Source organism: Rutilus rutilus (genome assembly GCF_951802725.1).
Source record: "Rutilus rutilus genome assembly, chromosome: 2".
In the NCBI taxonomy this organism is placed as follows: domain Eukaryota; kingdom Metazoa; phylum Chordata; class Actinopteri; order Cypriniformes; family Leuciscidae; genus Rutilus; species Rutilus rutilus.
The window spans coordinates 47,732,265-47,753,786 of record NC_140210.1 but is presented as its reverse complement, the minus strand read 5'-3'; the positions used below and the strand labels follow the sequence as shown (position 1 = coordinate 47,753,786).

At 36.7% G+C, this 21,522-nt stretch overlaps 1 protein-coding gene across 1 annotated transcript in view; it reads right to left on the bottom strand.

Moving 5' to 3' along the window:
* Nucleotides 1-21,522, bottom strand: part of LOC311279464 (complement C3-like) — a 74,678-nt gene that overhangs the window by 35,355 nt on the left and 17,801 nt on the right. Inside the window, exons 14-23 of the mRNA XM_084390988.1 lie at nucleotides 19,452-19,672; nucleotides 14,294-14,389; nucleotides 13,995-14,151; nucleotides 11,999-12,192; nucleotides 8,924-9,082; nucleotides 8,648-8,707; nucleotides 7,431-7,521; nucleotides 5,351-5,396; nucleotides 2,454-2,544; nucleotides 2,252-2,341 (exon numbers count right to left, since the gene is read on the bottom strand). Coding sequence (XP_084247114.1) covers nucleotides 2,252-2,341; nucleotides 2,454-2,544; nucleotides 5,351-5,396; nucleotides 7,431-7,521; nucleotides 8,648-8,707; nucleotides 8,924-9,082; nucleotides 11,999-12,192; nucleotides 13,995-14,151; nucleotides 14,294-14,389; nucleotides 19,452-19,672 — 1,205 coding nt within the window. The remainder of the gene's footprint in view (nucleotides 1-2,251; nucleotides 2,342-2,453; nucleotides 2,545-5,350; nucleotides 5,397-7,430; nucleotides 7,522-8,647; nucleotides 8,708-8,923; nucleotides 9,083-11,998; nucleotides 12,193-13,994; nucleotides 14,152-14,293; nucleotides 14,390-19,451; nucleotides 19,673-21,522) is intronic.

Here is a 21,522-nt window from a genome sequence, read left to right as displayed (position 1 = left end):
TTTAACTTTAGAGAGTGTGTAATGCTGCTGTTTGAGCATAAACAACATCTGCAAAGTTACAATTTTCAAAGCAAAAGGAGATATTTGCTTTTATAGAATTTTTTTTTAAGGACTACAACAAACGGCTGGTAGAGACTACACAACATTCCTCCCGGGTTAGTGACATCACCAACCATACAATTTACATAAACCACGCCCCCTGAACATGATTTATAGATTATCAAGACAGAATATGCTAATCAATGACTAGAAGATAACTACACATCAGCTACATAAATTCATCAACTAACCATTCAGAAACGTCCTGCTGTCTACATGTTGTCACTTCTTCTTGAGTCTCTCCATCATTGTCTGACTCCGGTTTGAACATAAGGCTAAACGTTTGTGAAATTTGCAGTGCATGTCTGTGTGAGTGCAAGCTGTTGAAGCTCTGCTCTCTGTGCCACAAGCAGCAGCTCATTAGCATTTAAAGGAACAGACACAAAACGGTCCGTTTTAACATGCTATATAAAAATATCTGTGGGGTATTTTGAGCTAAAACTTCACATACACACTCTGGGGACATCAGAGACTTATTTTACATCTTGTGAAAAGGGCATTATAACACCCCTTTAATAAATATTTTGGATTATATTGAAAATGCTGAAAATCGTTTGCTTCAGAATCAGGGCTGTTGTAATCAACAAAGTAAACCTAACTCTCTAAATGAGATTTGTGACTCAGGTCAAATGATGATTATGTCAAAACATAACCAACACCACCTGATTACATTTCAGTTATAACTCAGTTACAAAAGCCAAACTAAACCTAATGTTAATAGTTTAAGGGTCAAGAGCCCAACTAAATCAAACACGGATCACCATAAAGGTGGCTTGAAGAAATAGATTTTCTCCTTCAGTGATTCTGCTTGATATAATCAGAGTTATATTAAAATATGTTCTGGCTCTTCCAAGCTTTATAATGGGAGTGAATGGGAATATTTTTTTGGAAGTCCATAAAGGAGCATCCATCATAAAAGTGCTCCACACAGCTCTGGGGGTTAATAAAGACCTTCTACAGTGAAGTGATGCGTTTGTGTAAGAAAAATATCCATATTTAAAACTTTATCGACTAAAATAACTAGCAGACGGCAGACGGCCGTACGCAAGTCGACTTACGCCAAAAGAGTAACACTTGACGATGCATGACATAGATGTAGGAGTAGCGTAAGATTTGACGCCTCTCGTGGTCCAAACAAACAGGGCTGGGCAACAAACTCAAGCTCCTCCCACATTTCTCTTTAAAAATTGTCGTTTTAGACTTCTAATTTGTGACTGGTGTTTTGTTTTGCTCTATCCTCTGCGCTTCCGCGTTCATCATTACGTTGTGCGTCAAGGGTCACTCTGTAAGCACTAGTTTCCCATATATGGAACTGTATTATGTAATATATCGCATTATATTTTGCAATATATTCTCATATATTTTTGTTCCGTAAGGGTCTTTAGCCCTACTGTGGTGACACTAGTCACTGTGGTGACTAGTACAGATTACTGGTCTGGATTGGTACAGATTACTAATCTGATGGGCTCAGATAATCCACGGTACTGTAGTAGTGGGGGAAACCCCGATGGTCCTGATGACCAAATTTGTGCTCACCTTTTTCAATTGAGGTGAAAATTGATCTCTCTAGAGATGTGTTATAAATGAAAATCCACAGAAGAATACTGACCATCAAGGGGAAATCTCAGAGTCAAAATAAGATACACCGGTGTTTTGCCAGATGAGAAGTTTATTCTATATATCATCTTTTTACTATTTTAAATAATTTTACTCTAATTAATTTTATAACTGTATCATTTATCTCTTGTAATTCCTTTTATAACTGTTTTAATTTCCCTTGCTTTTACTTTGTGTCTATTTTCTATGCAAAGCTCTATGAATTGCTATAGTGTGCTTATTATAATTCCTTTCTATGTAAAGCTTATGAATAACTTTGAATTTTCCTTGCTTTTATGTTGTGATTATTTTTATTCCTCTCTATGTAAATCACTTTGAATTGCCATCGTGTATGAAATGTGCTATATAAATAAACTTGCCTTGCCTTAAAGGTTTATTAAAAGTTATCATTAAAATTCAGTTTCCCTATGGAGAAATAGAATGGAGTTTTACTTCTGGAAGCCGACTGTTGCACTCTATACTGTGATAAGTTTCATGATAAAAAGAAAACAAATCTGTGTTTGACATCATCAGGCAACACAGTCTGCTGAAATACCTTATCCAAGTAGAGGATGAGGGATCCTCGCTCTGACAGCACTTTATTCTTTTCATATTTCTGAATGTATCTCTCCTTCCCCGTGGACAACTGAGGGCAAGAAAATGAGAAAAAAAGCTCAGTGCATCACATGATGACCAACATGTTTTATGGCCTATCTGCAGATGTGAGGCAATTCTGCATCCGTTTATCATCATAATACCTCTTTAAGATCATTTTCTTCAATATCAAATCCCGTCGGTATGCCAATGTCCAGAATAGTCATAGTGGCATCGGTTTTATCACTTTTGTAGCTGTAAAGATGGAGATAAAGAGCAGATTTTATTAACAGGTTTCGTAGTCCTACTCAGGCTGCGTTTAAGGCTGCTTTCACGCAAGAGCTTTTGGTTTGAACCCGAGTCTGTTTGATGTCAGATCTCCAATATTGTTGTATAACACAGAGCTGCTCGTCTCTGAATAAACAGTCTTTGAAGAGCAAGTTACATTGTCAGATGCGGTGAAACTGCATGTGAATGCAGTCACATTGGTAACCAGCTGTCACTACTCACATTCATGAAGCAAACATACAACAGTCAACACGTTGATCTCACAGTGATGTCACCATGTGGTCACACCGTCAGCAATCTGAGTTCACAGTGATCTAAAAGTGTAACCTCACAGCGCTCTCACTGTGTGCTCAAACTATGGCCACAATATGAGCTCATCCCAGCTAGAGATGTTATTGTTCTATGAATGTTTTGAGAGCATTATCTTATGTTCTTGTATTGTTTTCTGTATCTAATTTTATTTGTGTTACCAGAATGTTCTCCTAAAAGGTAGGATAACACTCTCTAAAAACATTTTAAACATGTTTAGTGATAACATTGATAGAACATTATCCCCTAACAATCTTAAGTTTTATTGGGAAGTTTCCCAGCAGACACAGGACTGAACCTCTTAGAGTTTGTTTGAAAGTAATAGTTTGCTTTAATTGGACTTTTTAGTTTCTCACTGGCTGCTATAAGTGTTTACTATAGCAAGAGGAAATGTGGTCAAGTATGTTGGTTACTTGTTGATAATAAAGATATTATCATAATCTGAAATATTTAATATAAAAAAACAAAGTCTGTGTACATTAAGTTTTTAACTACTTCATTAAGATAAACACAAACCTCAAGAATCAGCACGTGAATCTCAATAATGGTGACATGCTGCAATGCATTCTGGGTGCATCATACAAAACTTATTAGTGGCTCCCAGAATGCATTGCGGCATGAAGCATGTCACCATTATTGAGATTCACACGCTGATTCTTGAGGTTTGAGTGTGTCTAATTGTAGCAGAAGTTCAAAACGTTTTTTTTTTATACATATATATACAGGATAGGTCAAAAGTTTGAAAACTACTATTTTTAATGTTTTTGAAAGAAATTTCTTCTGCTGCTCAAGCTAGCATTTATTTAATCAAAAATACAATACAAAAAAATTTAATATTGTGATATATTATTACAATTTAAAATAATTGGTTTTCAATTTATTATTCTTTAAATTATCATTTATTTCTGTGATGCAAAGCTGAATTTTCAGGATCATTACTCCAGTCTATCACATGATCCTTTAGAAATCACTCTAATATGATGATTCATTATCAAAGTTGGAAACAGTTCTGCTGCTTAATATTTTTTCATAACCTGTAATACTTCTTTAGAATACTTTGATGAAAAAAAAAAAAAAAGCAATTTTTTTAAAAATAGAAATCTTTTGTAACAACAATATACACTAGTACTGGTCAGTAATTTGGGGTCAGTAATTTTTTTTTTTTTTTTTAAATAAATCAATACTTTTATTCAGCAAGGATGTGTTAAATTGATAAAAAGTGATAGTAAAGAAGATTTATTTTATTAGAAAATATTTTTTATTTTGAATAAATGCAGTTCTTTTTAACCTTTTATTCATCAAATATATTAGGCAGCAGAACTGTTTCCAACACATAATAAATCAGAATATTAGAATGATTTCTAAAGGATCATGTGATAGACTGGATGTCACATGTGACACTGCAGACTGGAGTAATGATGCTGAAAATTCAGCTTTGCATCACAGGAATAAATTATTTTTTAAAGTATATTCAAATAGAAAACTATTATTTTAAGTTGTAATAATATTTCACAATATTACAGTTTTTTTTTCAGTTTTTTTTGATCAAATAAACGCAGTCTTGATAAGCATTAGAGACTTCTTTCAAAAATATAAAAACTTTTGACCTGTACTGTATATATATATATATATATATATATATATATATATATATATTATTATTATACATATTTTCTTTTTATACATAGTTGGATGTCATGCTGTAAAAACATTACTAAAGTCAATTAAATGAAATTAATAACACACATGACTACCTAGAGAAGCTGATCAGTGCATTACTTGATTATATCATTATCAACAAGTAGCTAACATCATTTGATCATACGTTCTCTTACTGTTTTTGCCATAACAAACATTTAAAGCAGCCAGAGATAAACTAACATTAGACCATTAGGAGTCAAACTGCCCAACAAAAGCAAACACTGGTCACCATAATGGTGACATCAAACCAAACTATTAATTTCAATAAACCATCAACATCTAAACCTCTGTTAATCTCAATAAAGTATTTTGTACATGTGTGACAGAAATAAAGTCTGGTTTGTAATAAGTGAAGCTGGTAATGCTGTTTGTGGAGTTGTTTAATGAAGTTGGAGCCTGACATCAGATGTTTAGATGTCAACCCAATTTTCATTTTAAACCAAAATTTGACATCTGAGCGATGTTGGACTCCATGTCCAATAACATTTCTAGCTGGGGTGACTCACATTGTGGCCATAATATGAGCACACAGTGAGTGCGCTGTGAGGTTACACTTTTAGCTCACTGTGAACTCACATTGTGATCATATGGAGATCACTGTGACATCAACGTGTTGACTGGGACAGCAACTGTGGGAAAATGTGGGGTGGGAACTTAAGAAAACAAACCAAGTGTGAAAACAGCCTAAATGAGCACATGTTGATTAATTACAAATAAAATGGTTTCTTGACATAAAAATAAATGAGGGTATTTGTTCACATACAAGAATTCCATAATGAAGTTGAAACTTTCAATGGCTCCTTTTTTTGCTAAAGGGAAACAAAAGTATTTGGTGGTTTTAGTTCAGGTCAGGTCTTCCCCTTCTAAAGGGAACATTAAAATTGAATTATAGTAATTTAAATGAAAAAGTAGTAAAGCTTTTCACACTTGAACTAGTTAACCCTGGGTCATTCAAAACCCTGGGTAAACAGAATCCTGGGTTATCTTGTTTCATGTTTCACACTGCTCATAATTTACCTGGGGATAACAATTAATCCTGGGTATTCATTCGCTGGTGTTTCACACTGTAGCCTAAATTTATAAACCCTTGGTTGATGTTCTTATTTGCATATTTGCTGTGTCATTGTCATTGATTTGACAAATGCAGAACATGACTTCATTTTGTATATTGCCAACTATACTACAATTGTTTTTTTCTAAATGGACATTTCAGGCTATAAAGGCAAGAAGTTTGTCACTGCAGTGTGAGGTTTCATAACTTGTGTAAAAAGCAATTCTAACTAGGGCTGGGCGATTTAAATCGTGATATTGTTATGCGCATCTCGTCAGTAAAGCCGGTTCCTTGATTAGTAGTAAATCGCCATCACCTGCTTTCAGATGGAGCGGCATTTACTACAAAGAACCGTAGTTAACTGACAAGCTGAGCCATATCGCATTAATATCGCGGACGTATCGCCAGCGATAATTAATGCGATATGGCTCAGCTTGTCAGTTAACTACGGCTCTTTGTACACAGCAAAAACTCCAGTGTTAAATTAACACTCCTGGGAGTGTATATGAGTCCACACTCAATAGTGTTGAAGTTAATGAGATAATTAAGTGATTAATTTAGTGATGATTGAGCATTATTGAAGACATCTGATGTTAACAAGCAGAATCACTGAAGGAGAAAATCTCAAATTGAAAGTTACCGTTATGACGATCAATGGTTGCTTTAGTTGGGCTCTTGACCCATATATTATTAACTTTAGTTTTTGTTTGTCTGTTGTTTCTGAATTATAATCACCAGTTTGAACACAGAAAAAAGTGATCTGATGGTGTTGGTTATGTTATGACAATCATCATTTGAACTTGATCACTGAACTCATTAAAATCCTTCTTTCTGACTTTGATTTATGTTGTTGGTTACAGCATAACTGTGAATCTGCATAAATGCCCAGAATTTTTTATATAATATAAAGGATTTCTTAAAAGTTGCTTAAAAAAAAAAATCGTTCTTTCAGGCACACACAGATGTCAAGATTCAGTCTATGCATCTCAACAATGGTGAGGAGCAGAATATTCAATTAGGAAAAGTAAATTACATAGACAATTCAGATCATAATTTATTCATACCGCAATGCATGATGGGAGCCATTAATGAGTTGTGATTGGTGGCAGCCACTGCAACATGCTTTATTATTGTCACCATTGTTGAGATTCACAGGCTGATTATTGATGTCTGTGTTTTAAATGAATTTATCTGAATGTCTTTTGATCAGTACAATGTTTATTAAATATTTTGAATTATAAGTAAAGTACTGATTATCATAGGCTGAAGAATCACTAAACTGCAGCTATAAGATAACATTTTACTTTGTTCATTTAACTGTAATAAATCAATAACAGCAGACAAACAACAGTAAATATTAGAGTAAACCTATAATGGTCTAGAGCCCAACTAAAGCAAACACCCATCACCTTAATGGTAACTTACAATTTGTGATTTTCTTCTTCAGTGGTTCTGCTTGTTAACATCAGGTGTCTTCAATAATGCTCAAGCATCACTAAATTAATCACTTAATTATCTCCTCAGCCCTAAATGCCGCTCCATCTGAAAGCAGGTGAAGGCGATTTACTACTAATCAAGGAACCGGCTTTACTGACGAGATGCGCATAACGATATCGCGATTTAAATCGCCCAGCCCTAATTCTAACCCCACTTCTGAAGTAATTGTAGTTCTAGTTACAAGTGTCAAACAATCCTCTACCTGGGGTTAAAAACGGTTTAGAGTGAAGATAACCCAGGGTTAAGCACAGTGTGAAAAGTGCTACAGAAAGGCTCTGAACTCAGTCAGTCTTACTTTCAGAGGCTTTTTCCATTTTAACAGTCAGATCAAAGAGTGTACAGTCAGACTTCTTCTCAACAGGTCTGGCGTAGTACAGCGTCAGAACCTGAAAAGAGCAGCACGTCTCATATTAGATGGTCAAACACTTTAAAGGGACTGTGTGTAGGAATTTCTCCCATCTAGTGGTGAAATTGTATTTTGCATTCAAACGAATAATGCTCTCCAGCGCCTCACTTTTTCAAATGCGCGGTAGCCGTTATGTACCAAAAAGCTATGACAGGATGTCTTATAATAGCACTTCGAGTTTTTCTTCGGGTGAACAGGTTTGTTATTTAAAACAAACTGAAACTTGAAACAACGGAAAAAAAAATGTTACAGTATGAATTACTGACTGTGAAAAACATTAACTATGGTAGTTAGTAGTAATGCCTTCTTTACTCGTTATATTTTTTGAAGTACGTGCATTGTTAGATATCATCATCATCAGAGCCTTCTCTAACGTTACTTTACTCAATAGCTGCTATTCATCAAAGAGCCTGTTTAACTTTTAACTATAAATGTTCTACTGTCTATATAATAAAGTACACAACCAAGCAATGAAAAAAAAGCTTGTAATTAAGACCGTAACATTGACTTACCTGTTGAGAAGAAAGCTGGCAACTTCAGGGTCTCTTTTGAAAGCTTTCTCCTGCATTAGCTATCCCGACATTAACCCTTGTTTTTGTAATCTCCGGTCACGTTTCCCTTTACGGTCTATTTTGGACTTTTTCGACGACGAGGACTCATCCTGTGACTCCGCATATGTATGAATGAACGGTGTATAAATAACCGTGCAGTGCAGCCTTTTAAACTTGCCGCGGCAGTGACAAGCGCCTCTCACTGCTCTGCTGCGCCTCCGCTTCTGCTGGCTTCAGTCATGTGACGCTGGTTCTGAACGAAAACGCGTTGTGGAAACGCGTTGGCCTAATACTTTTTGTCCCTCTCTGCTATTATAGTTTTTCAAGATGGCGGAACTACATGGAAGCCTCCGTGGACCTACCCGTCCCATGTATATAAAGATAATAAATTCTTCGTTTACGAGGATTAGTCTGATCATTGGCATAGGTATTTGTACACCATTGAGGGCATATTTATTAATAAAAATATTGATTTTAGATAATAAAATACCTAAAAAGCTACACATAGTCCCTTTAATCTTGCTGTTGACTGTATAAACGCTCATGAACACTCACTGAGAGAGTGGCTGTTCCAGTTCCTCTAGCCGTCACATTGAAGTCCTTGTAGATCTCCACCTGTTGAGTGAACGCAGATATTATCAGAATAATCAAATCCATGATAGTAGAGATACCTGAAGGTTTCATTGACCAAACACAACACTTAGACAATTAATTTGACATAGACAATTAAAAATGATGTATGACAAACAAAAAATCTCCAATAATACAACTAAAATCTATTGAAAAATTGAGCAGGAACAATTTGAACAATCTTGATGAGTTTCTCCTCACCTTATCTGACCGTGTAAGATGCACATTGTCTCTTTTAATGGTCCATTTGACAGGTTTGCTTCTTCCTGCCACTGACAGCTCCACATCCAGATAGAAGTTTTGTTGGTCCTTCACCTGCGTGCGATACTCTGCCACAGCCTGGAACACCATGATGGTCGCCTGGAAAGTGCAGAACAGCATTCAAAGACAGAGCTCTGGACTGTGACTAAAATGTAATGATGGAAGAAACAAAGCTTTTAGAAACTTTGAATCAATTGCTTCGTAAAATGATTTGCTCTTTCAAAGCACTCAAAACACGACACTGGTCAGAATGGTGTTAATGCAATGACAACCCCAAACATGCATAACAACATGCAAATTTTTTATTGAAAGTGTTTTTAAGAAATCATCTAATACAGGGATGGGCAACTTCGGTCCTGGAGGCCCACTGTCCTACAGAGTTTAGCTCCAACCCTGAAAAAATCACCTGCCTGTAATTTTCTAGTAATCCTGAGGACCTTGATTAGCTTGTTCAGGTGTGTTTGATTAGGGTTGAATCTAAACTCTGTAGGACAGTGGCCCTCCAGGACCGAAGTTGCCCATCCCTGATCTAATACCATTAAATATTACCTGTCTGTATAATGTTATTTCATTTATTTGTAGGCCTTGTTTTGTTTGTTCCCTTTCGAGTTCGGTTTACTCAACTCACTCAATTCACTCAACTCTCCTTCTCAGAGAAATCCTAAAACCTTTTAGAATCATGCCAGCACACTGGCCAATGGCATTCAACTGCATGAAATAAGGATGGACTCGTTCACTATAGGCGCCGCTGAACGTCATTCCCTTGCAATCTTTCTCCTTAAGACAGCTACGTTGTCTTAGCCATCTACAGCTCGCCGTTGGCCTTTATCAGAGGATGCCGCTCAGCCGGCGCTCCCCTGTAGCGCTCTGGTGAGTATGACATTTTTCTTCTAGAACAGTGTTTCCCAACCCTGCTCCTGAAGGACCCCCAACACTGCACATTTTCTTTGTCTCCCTAATCAAACACACCTGATTCAACTCATCAGCTCATTAGAAGAAACTCTAGGACAGGAATGGGCAAATGCTGTCCTGGAGGGCCACTGTCCTGCAGAGTTTAGCTCCAACCCTAATAAACTGTCCTGTCTGTAGCTTTCTAATAATCCTGAAGACATTGATTAGCTGGTTCAGGTGTGTTTGATTAGGGTCCCAGATAGATTGCAACCATCAAAACACTGGAGTTTTTGCTGTGCAGCTGATTTCACTAATTAGTTCTCTCTCCTGCTGAATTAGCAAATCCAGGTGATTGAAACAAAATACAGAGGAGGACTTTTACTTTCTGAACCTGGACTTTCCACCTCTGTTCTTGTGTTTCTCTTTTTTCTGTTCTTGTTTCTCTGTCCTGTCCTCTTCTTTTCATTCACTCTGTCAAGTGGTCTATATTAGTGAACTAATGTAGGGAATAGTGAATGAGGGTATAGGGTGTGATTGTGAAAACAGCCTCTGAGTGTCGACTTTGAGCACTGTTAATTCACAGTATATTCCTGTAGGCTATTTTTGTTTTATTCAGTATATTACTGTTTTAATGGAAAATGGAAAGATATTGTCAGAATTTGGCCTTTTTTACAGTAAGGGTTAACAGTGTGGCCACCTCTCAAAATCTGTGTGGAAAAGCTGGACAGCACAGAGCACAATGACTTTGCTTTTGAAAGTTTAGTTAGCAGAGAAAATAACACACCATTTTGTTTGCCATCAATTGATACTCAATATTAATGAAATAAATAAAACACAAAAACACAAGGCCTACATCATAAAACTCAGAGGATTATGTATTTTAATATCTCTGATAGTCAGTCTGAATGACAGTTCATGCGTGAGGCCTATTATATACCCAAGTCAATGAATTATTCTTTTCTTTTTATATTAGTGTTTAAAATATTTAATTTACTACTAATTATATTGATTTATATATATATATATATAAAAAAATTTACTGGGCGACCATGGTATCATATTTACCAGGGGTGCCATTAATTCTGACCAAAACTGTAAGTAAGGGATAATGTAGAGCGAGGCGGTTGTTATAGCGAATACAACCCCGACAGGCTGATCAGGACCCCGACGCGAAGCGGATCTTGAATCAGCCTGAAGGGGTTGTATTCGCTATAACAACCGCCTCGCTCTACATTATCCCGCTTATTACATGGCTACCTACCAAATAAATCAATAATTTGACACAAAATATTGATTTAAAAAGGAGTTTATTGATTTAAAAACGATTGTATTGCTTCCGCTAAAGAAAATAGTCTGTTCCGTCTCTACGGTTAGAATCCTGCGTCCATAGCAACGTTCTGTTTTTCATGGCAACAGTGTGTTATACTTAGCAGCAGTCTGTTATCAAGAAATAACAGACCGCATTCTACATAAGAATTCAACCAAGCCATGTAATAAGTAAGGGATAATGTACATCCAGCCAGTTGTTGGGTGCCAACAGGGTGATGAGGTCTTCCATCAGCCTGAAGGGGGTTATTTTGAGAGAATCACTGGCTGGATGTACATTATCCCGCTTATTACACGGCTACTTGCCACATAAGTAAATAATTAGACACAAATTGATCTGAGTCGTAATATTTTATTAGCTCTTTAAACGCAAAGCTTCCGTGGAGAGAATAGTTGCAGTACTGCTATATAATGCAGACACTGCCACCATCATTATATCCTTTCTATGAAAACACATGGGCTGTGCTGCTGTTCTCATTCAAGCTGCAAGAACCCCATTTTTATGTGTTTGTAAGAATAGTCGTTACTGCTATTTTTGGCAATATATGATAAAGAGTCTTCAGTCACGGTGCTCAACCAGGTCCAGTAGCTCTGTGTTGCTGAGACAGCCGGTGGTTATAGAGCCGGTGGTGCTGCTGCCTTGCTCTCATTTTTTTAATAAGCAGAGTCTTAACTCAGTCAGTCAGAATATTTAAATTTCATCCTATGAAGTTTTTACAGATGTTCCTGTTTTTATTAAGCTCAAGCTACTGCTATTGTCAACTCAAGTTACAGTGAAATGATGAGATGTTAGTGTACCTGTGTGGTGCCATAACCACCATTATGGGACTGTTGTTTGCCCAGCCAGAGCACTGCCTCTCCTGCTTTATCAAAGTCTTTGTCTTTGTCTTTGTCTTTGTCTTTGTCTTTGTCCTTCACAAGTGCCAGCACAGCATAGGCCGTCGCTTCCACTGAGTGATGATGCTGTCCAGCGACAGTCCAGGACCTACCGGCTGTTTCAATCACAAAACAGGAATAGAACAAGTGTAGAGATGAAGCTGGAGTGTGAAGGGAAATCTGTCATAGTGTTAAAATATGAGTGTTAAATGAACACAGAAGCAGTGTTGAAGGTAATGATCAGCGGCGGTTTCTTCATTAGGGCGATCGGGCGACGCACCACCACCACCAAAGAGTGAAAGGGACTTTTTCAATCACAATATCATTCAACCACAGAGTTACGCTAGCAGTCACTCACTGTTGTTCTGCCTCTGGATATAGTCCAATCAGCGCCAAGTCACGTTCTCTGGAGTCCCGCCTCTTTTTGGGCGATTTCACTCTGGCTGAGAATCGCCCAGAGTCTTCCCATAGACTTACATTCAAAGATTATTTTTTTCGAACTGCAGGCACTGCAATGCATTCTCTATGGGTTCCGGGAGGGCTCGCACTAACGTGCTTTCGTCATCATTATACGTAAACTTCACTTGTGCAGCGATTGGTGGAAACAAATATACCTCTAATAATATTTAGCCATAAGCTGAAGTGACATCCAATCATTTCCTCAGTACATAACTTACATTTCACGGACATATTCTCCATCTATAAATGTTAGAATGTCAATATTTCCAGTTTCCTGTCATGAGTGAACGAGCTTTCTGCAAGCTAAACTTCTGTGAAAGAGCGCCGCCGCGTGCATGCGCCGAACAGACGAAGAGCAATAGAATAGCAGCGCAATTATTCTGACTAAAATATTCATTAGCACTAAATTATAAATATATTTAGCTAAAATATTTGTTGTTGAATATTTGTTGTTGTTGGTGAACATAAATGTGCTAGAGAATTTCAAACCTACATGTGTATTTTTATATTAGCTTTGTTTTTGTTTTTATTTTTATTTTTTTATTTTAAGTTTAGTAAATTTAACTACTTCTTTAAAAAGCATTATTTTGTTTTTAGATTGTAATGTTGCAATGTTAGAATGTAATGTGACCCCTTTTTTGGATACACTGCACTGCAGATAGACAGCAAGGTTACACTATGTAGTTATATGTAGACGTGACAGAAATAAAGTCAGTCTGGTTAGTAATAAGTGAAGCTGGTAATGCTGTTTGTGGAGTTGTTTAATCCTCCTCTGCTGAGATCTTCACAGATTTAATGTCTCTTGTCTTCATTTGATTTCATCTGAGGCTGTGGCTGAAATGACTCCATATTTAATATACACAGATTTTTTTGGCTACGATAAGGTCCAGTTCTGGTTTATTTCTTTGCTCTTGGCTGACATGTGGCATTGCTATGCAGAGGTGTAAAGTCCAGGTTCAGAAAGTAAAAGTCCTCCTCAGTATTTTGTTCCAATCACCTGGATTTGCTAATTCAGACAGGAGAGAGAACTAATTAGTGAAATCAGCTGACTGAGTTCATGGGTGGAATAAACACATGGCAGGACTTTTACTTTCTGACCCCTGGACTATACAACTCTGGCTGCAAGCGATTAAGGGCTTTATTGGGTAGGCCATAAAACAAAGAGTTACAATAGTCCAGGTGCGATGTTATAAAAGCATGAACAACAGTTTCAGCTTCTTTGAAATTTAGTGAGGGTCATATATGAGCAATATTGCGAAGATGGAAAAAAATGGAAAAAGGCTTGACAAGCTAGTTGATATGGGGTATGTCATTCCATTGCTGTTATTGATACAGACGAGCAGCTATCATAACACCACAAAACTTACGTAATTCTTTAGAAATTTCCACTCTAGTTTATTTTATTGTTCCATGTTATATGAAGCACAACACATTTTGATGACTTGTTGGTGTGACTGACCTTCTCCTATGGTGGAATGATTCATCAAGATCTCTTTATTGAGTTTGTCAGCATTGGCCATGGCGTAAGAAGTCAATGCAACAGCGTAAGGATTGGTCAGTTGTGGAAGTCGACCTTCTAAGAATGCAACACCCCTCCTGGTACTTTCATGCAGACTCTATAAAAGTGTGTGCAATGTTTAAATCAAGAGGAAGAGTAGGAAACAGTGGAAGAGGTTAAACCCAAGAGAAAAAAAAAATCAACTGTTAATCTAGAATGTAATGTTTTAATGAACAAAAATGTGGAAGAGCTGTACTTACACCAACTGATCCAGCACAGATCTCTCTGCCCTCTTGCATGGCAATCACAACAAAGGCCGTCAGAGAGGCATCGGCATCTCTGCCCTTTACGCCACCCTGGAATAAAGCACAAATAAACAGAATATCAAAAAAACAAACAAAAAAAAAAGCATGCGTTTTATAACAAATCAACAAATCTAGCCCTTTTTACTAGGATTATTAATCAGTAGGCAACAACTGAACCCAGTCAACACGTTGATCTCACAGTGATCTCTCCATATGACCACAATGTGAGTTCACAGTGAGCTAAAAGTGTAACCTCACAGCGCACTCGCTGTGTGCTCATTTTATGGCCACAATATGAGGTCACCCCAGCTATAAATGTTATTGGATTTGAACATTTTAGTTGAAAATGAAAATTAGGTTGACGTCTAAACATTTGATGTCAGGCTCCAACTTCATTAAACAACTCCACAAACAGCATTACCAGCTTCACTTATTACTAACCAGACTGACTTTATTTCTGTCAGACGTCTACAAAAGTTTTTATTGAGAATTAACAGGTGTTTAACTCTAATGTGATTCATTTTAAGTCACCATAACAGTGATTAGTGTTTCCATTAGTTGGGCTCTTAACTCTTATTATATCTTTTGTCTTTTTTGGCCGCTGTGACAGTGTGTTTGTCAAACACATTTGCAGCAGCAAAGAAAGCTAAAGTGAAATGAGATTAGGTGATGATGGTTACCTGTTGATGGTTTTATAATCATCATGAAATAGACTGATTCACTGAGGTAATTTGAATCTAACAACTGTGTTGTACCAATAATATATTCTCATCACAAACCCTGTGTTACTGCAGCGTGAGGTCCAACAATATTATAACAATCAGTTAGAAGATTTTAACAAACATGAACATGAATAATGAATCCACCGTGACACACAGAGATATCAAAAATCAGCACATGAATCTCAACAAGGGTGACAATATATATATATTTTTTTAGATAAACAGATTAATTCATAACATCACTGAAAAGCTACTACCCACATAGCAACATTGTGTCGGCCCAGATCCGGCCCACATCTGGCACACATGGAAAGATGATCTGGCCCACATGCAGCGTGGAATTACGGCACTTGGGTGGGCCACTCCTGTTTGCCAAATCTGGGCCACAAGCAGGCCATAGCAATGCCACATGTCAGCCAAGAGCAAAGAAATAAACCAGAACTGGACCTTATCTGAGCCACAAAATCTGTGTATATTAACCCCCTGAGGTCGGCGGTATCGCCGGCGATACCAGCTCGCTTTTTTTTTATCAGTGTAAAAGAAACTCATAAATACTCTGTTGACTTTGATTTTCCATAGGAGTTTCATACATCAATCGATTCTGTTAAATGTGTATTATTTTTCTGTATACTCACAATAAAAACAAAGTGTTGTGCTTTTCGCCAAATTAAGAAAAATAATCACGGAGCGAGTTCTGCCTTCTCTCTGTCCGTGTAGTCCTTGAAATCTCTTCTTTTAAATGAAGTAATTAATAAAAAAAACAAATGTTTTCAACTCATGTAATCCGTTTGAAAGCAAGGAGAGGTACCGTTTTTTCCTTCTGCCTAATTATCTCTATAATGAACTGAGGCCGCCCCGCCCCGGCGCTATTGACATGGTAAATAGTTTAGGTGATCTATGCTTCGCACCCGCCCCCCGATCAATGCCTTGAAAACACGAAGTTTCATCAGATCAGATTCACTGATAGTTCATCGCGTTTAGAGAGGATGGCACGTTTCTCCGGTAAAGACGCTCTTCAGATGATTCTGGACAGCGAGGAATAACTCACCTTGGCTTTTCCTCAGAGGAAGATTGTAACTCAGACGAACGGCAGCATGTTCAAGAGCGAATTGATCACGCCGAGTAAACACCGAGTTTTCACGTGAGTAAATACGTGAACTCAAGTGGTCTAGTGGTAGAACATTTGCCTAGCATGTCAGAGGTTCTGAGTTCGAATCCGCACTCATATAGTGTTTTTTTTTTTTTGTCAAATCAGATTATGTTTATCAGTGGTTGTATATCAGGCAGAGACATGTGTGTGTGTGTATTTTGTTTTGTAATTTCACTGGAACGAAAAGAGAGTCTCCACAACGGATTGAAGCGTGCGTCCGAGTGAAGACTGCGCGAGCCTAAAACAAACACAGTATCCGCGTCTGACTCGCGGGAATCCACGGCGCAAACCTGTGAGGGGCTGTGTTTTCTCGTTTATATTCCTTTTAGCATTTTAGCATTTATATTCCTTATAATAAAAATGAAAGACCTATGTTACAGACATATGAAAGACAACATTTGGTTGATTAGTTTTGGATAGATTATACATTTTTACAGTAAAATATCTGCCACCTCAAATAAGCTTTTATTTGCCAATTTTTTTGTCAAAAATAATCAAATAATCAATCAAATCCTTAACTTTGAAATATGTATGATAAAATGTATACTTTAGTTTGTACAAAGAAAGATTACACTTGAATTGTTGTTTATTTAAATATTTACAAGGTAGATGTAAACAAACTATTAAAAGGTAAATATAAGCCTTTTCTTTAAATAATTTTTATTGTGTTTTATTAGTGACAAATTTGGGGAGAAGATAAATATTCCAAAACTGAAAATACAGTATGAGAATTAACTGCACAATTACATGTTTTCCTTGGCTATTATAGGCCAAATTGCAAGCACAATATGTGGAAAAATAAAAAAGAATTGAGATGCTTCCAACTGTTGCTCTTGCATTCTTGTGGCTCAGTGACTCACCTGAATGAATGGCTCATTAAGTATGCGGTCCTCAGGTGTGAACCACTACATATGCATGATCTGTGACGCCCACTCGAATATTGCCTTTCCAAACAGAAAGTGCTTTGCAAAATTCAAATCAATGTATTGTGTTATGTGAAGGATTAGGCAGGGTGATTTTCACATAATTTTGAAGAAAAAACACTAGGTGATGACATCCATTAGACAAAAGTCTTATTGGCACATATTTAGTGTGTGTTTTGTGGTCTTATTTCAGAAACTTTAGTTTTTAGTTTTTTCAATAACCACGCATAAACATTATTCTCTCAAAAATGCAGACATGTACATTCTTGTTGCTCACATATTATGGTAGCCCTGTTTGTGCTAAATAGTGTGTAATTTTTTTTTGCCATTACTATGTTTATAAGCAACTGAAAAAAGCACAAATGTCAGGGCATGTCAGAACATCTCAAGGACCCCAAAAACACCTCAGACCCCAGAGGGTTAAATATGAAGTCATCTCAGCCTGTTAACAAAAAGAATCACTGAAAGAAAGAAGAGACCAGAAAAAAGAGACGAGCAGAAACACAAGAACTACAACTGACTTCAGACACAGCCTCAGATGAAATCAACTGAAGAGAAAAGAAGACATTAAATCTGTGAAGATCTCAGCAGAGGAGGATTAAACAACTCCACAAACAGCATTACCAGCTTCACTTATTACTAACCAGACTGACTTTATTTCTGTCAGAAGTCTACAGAAGTTTTTATTGAGAATTAACAGAGGTTTAACTCTAATGTGTTTCATTTGAAGTCACCATAACAGTGAATAGTGTTTCCATTAGTTGGACTCTTAACTCGTATTATATCTTTTATCTATTTTGGCTGCTGTGATAGTGTGTTTGTCAAACACATTTGCAGCAGCAAAGAAAGTTAAAGAGAAACGAGTTCAGGTGATGATGGTTACCTGTTGATGGTTTTATAATCATCATTAAGTAACCTGTTTCACTGAGGTAATTTGAATCTAACAATTGTGTTGTACCAATAATATATTCTCATTACAAACCCTGTGTTACTGCAGCGTGAGGTCCAGCAATATTATAACAATCAATTAGAAGATTTTAACAAACATGAGCACGAAAAATTACCGTTCGATAACAAACACAGACATCAATAATCAACGTATGAATCTCAACAATGGTGACAATCTAAAGTACCTTGCTGCAATGCATGCTGGGTACCATCATTGTACAAAACTCCCAGCATGCATTGCAACATGAATAAATTATGCAGCTGAATTGTCCTATTATTTTAATTCTAAATATGTGCTTTTATTTTTTGCTGTTTTTTTTTTTTTTTGTGACATTTAGTAGCTTTTCAGTGATGTTATGAATTAATCTGTTTATCTAAAAAATATATATATATATATATTGTCACCCTTGTTGAGATTCATGTGCTGATTTTTGATATCTCTGTGTGTCACGGTGGATTCATTTTTCATGTTCATGTTTGTTAAAATTTTCTAACTGATTGTTATAATATTGTTGGACCTCACGCTGCAGTAACACAGGGTTTGTAATGAGAATATATTATTGGTACAACACAGTTATTAGATTCAAATTACCTCAGTGAAGCAGTCTATTTCATGATGATTATAAAACCATCAACAGGTAACCATCATCACCTGATCTCATTTCACTTTAGCTTTCTTTGCTGCTGTAAATGTGTTTGACAAACACACTGTCACAGCGGCCAAAAAAGACAAAAGATATAATAAGAGTTAAGAGCCCAACTAATGGAAACACTAATCACTGTTATGGTGACTTCAAATGAAACACATTAGAGTTAAACACCTGTTAATTCTCAATAAAAACTTTTGTAGACGTCTGACAGAAATAAAGTCAGTCTGGTTAGTAATAAGTGAAGCTGGTAATGCTGTTTGTGGAGTTGTTTAATGAAGTTGGAGCCTGACATCAAATGTTTAGACGTCAACCTAATTTTCATTTTCAACTAAAATGTTCAAATCCAATAACATTTATAGCTGGGGTGACCTCATATTGTGGCCATAAAATGAGCACACAGCGAGTGCGCTGTGAGGTTACACTTTTAGCTCACTGTGAACTCACATTGTGGTCATATGGAGAGATCACTGTGAGATCAACGTGTTGACTGGGTAGCCTGCTTTCTGGAAAACCACCCAGTTGTAGTTCTTGTGTTTCTCTTTTTCCTCTTTAGTTGTTCCTCTTTTCTTTAGTAATTATACTTGTTAACAGCAGGTTTTCATCACTAATGTTCAATCATCACTTAATTAATTACATAATTATTTTTAACACTGCTTCAATGTTACTTTAACACTCTGTAGAGTGGGACCATATGTGCTCTGAGCAGTGTAGATTTAACACTGGGGATTTTGCTGTGTACTTACTGCGAGCCAGAATCATCTCCTCTTCTTCTGTCTTCATGTTTTTGCGGGTTTTCATCTCTTTGCAGCATTGCAGGAAGGCCTGGACACACTCTGGCCCATCTACAATATACATGGCTCTTTGTTCACAGGTGTAGCCGAGTTTGTTATCCCTCATCCCATCAATGCAGCACTGCTTCAATTCACCAGAATATTGACCAGCTGAGAAGACAATGAACAATGTAGGAGAACATGGTGAGAACTACTATGGGGAAAGACAAAGTGATTTTCCCTTTTGTTGTCGCATGTTTTCCCCACGAGCTCCCCCTACAGCTGTGGGGCGTATATTTCACAACACGGTCGTAAAAAACTCACTTGCGGCGGCCTCCTTCCCCTCTCTACCGCTGCTCATGTGCGTTTGTTTTGATCGGAGCAAGCCAACTGTATCGTGTGGAGCTATGTCTACCGAGGTGGGTAATCTGGTAATACATCATACATGCGTGTGTGTTTATGTCGAATTGCCGTAAAGCAATTTGTGTTTTGCGCTCGTTCTCATTCTCGTTCTCGCGTCTCACGAGACTTCCAATTTCTATCTTGCCAGGACGGTAATCCCCAAGTTGCAAGGTTGGTTTTCCGCCTGGGAATGCTGGGGGGAGCGGGGAGAGTCACCAATATCACCAGAACAGGTTGTTTAACCATCCAAATGATTTCTAGACAGTTTTATTACGTTAAAAAAGTTACCAAGTTCTCCTTTAACACACTGTAAAAATGAATACGCTATATTTACTCAATAAAATTGTGGCAACAGATTACAAGCAATATTATTAATTAAATTGAACAAATTAGAATTGAGTAATAATTAATCAAATTAATTCCTTAAAAGGTAACCATTTAAAATTAGTAAAATTTTTATTGGCAACATTGAAGACACCTGATGTTAACAAGCAGAATCACTGAAGGAGAAAACCGTAATTGTAAGTCACCGTTATGGTGATTGGTGTTTGTTTTAGTTGGGCTCTTGACCTTAAATCATTAACTTTAGATTTTGTTTGGCTGCTGTATTTGAGTTATAACAGCCAGATGAACAAAGAGAAAAGGTGATCTGATGGTGTTGGTTGTGTTTTAACAATCATTATTTCACCTGAATCGCTGAACTCATACAGAGCCCAATGTCTGAGTTTTGTTTATTTTATTAATTATAGCAGCACTGTCCTTGTACAGCATAATATGTTTAGCCTTTTCAATGAAATTCAAATGATAACAAAAAAAAAAAAAACGTTTTTTTTTATGTAGGCACACACAGGCATCAAGATTTAGCGTATGAATCTCAGCAATGGTGACAAACAGATCACCTCTGATCATAAGCTCATTATATATTCATGCAGCAATGCATGATGGGAGCCATGAATGAGTTTTGATTGGTGGAACCCAGAATGCACTGCAACATGCTTCATAAATGTCACCATTGTTGAGATTCACAGGCTGATTCTTGATGTCTGTGTATTTAAAAACGAAAACAATTTTTTTTTGTATATTAGATATATTAGATAATTAATTATAGCAGCTCTGTCCCTCTACAGTATAATATTATTTTTAACTATATGAGTTCAGAGAATCAGGTCAAATGATTGTGAAATAATGATTATGTTAAAACACAACCAACACCATCAGATCACCTTTTCTCGTTGTTCATCTGGCTGTTATAACTCATGTACAGCAGCCAAACAAAATCTAAAGATAATGATTTAAGGTCAAGAGCCCAACTAAAACAAACACCGATCACCATAACGGTGACTTACAATTACGGTTTTCTCCTTCAGTGATTCTGCTTGTTAACATCAGGTGTCTTCAATGTTGGCAATAAAAATTTTCCTCATTTTAAATGGTTACCTTTTAAGGAATTAATTTGATTAATTATTACTCAATTCTAATTTGTTCAATTTAATTAATAATATTGCTTGTAATCTGTTGCCACAATTTTATTGAGTAAATATAGCGTATTCATTTTTACAGTGCAGTAAAAAAAAAAAAAAAACAATCCCAGAAGCTCCTTTCTGATTTAAATTGCAAAA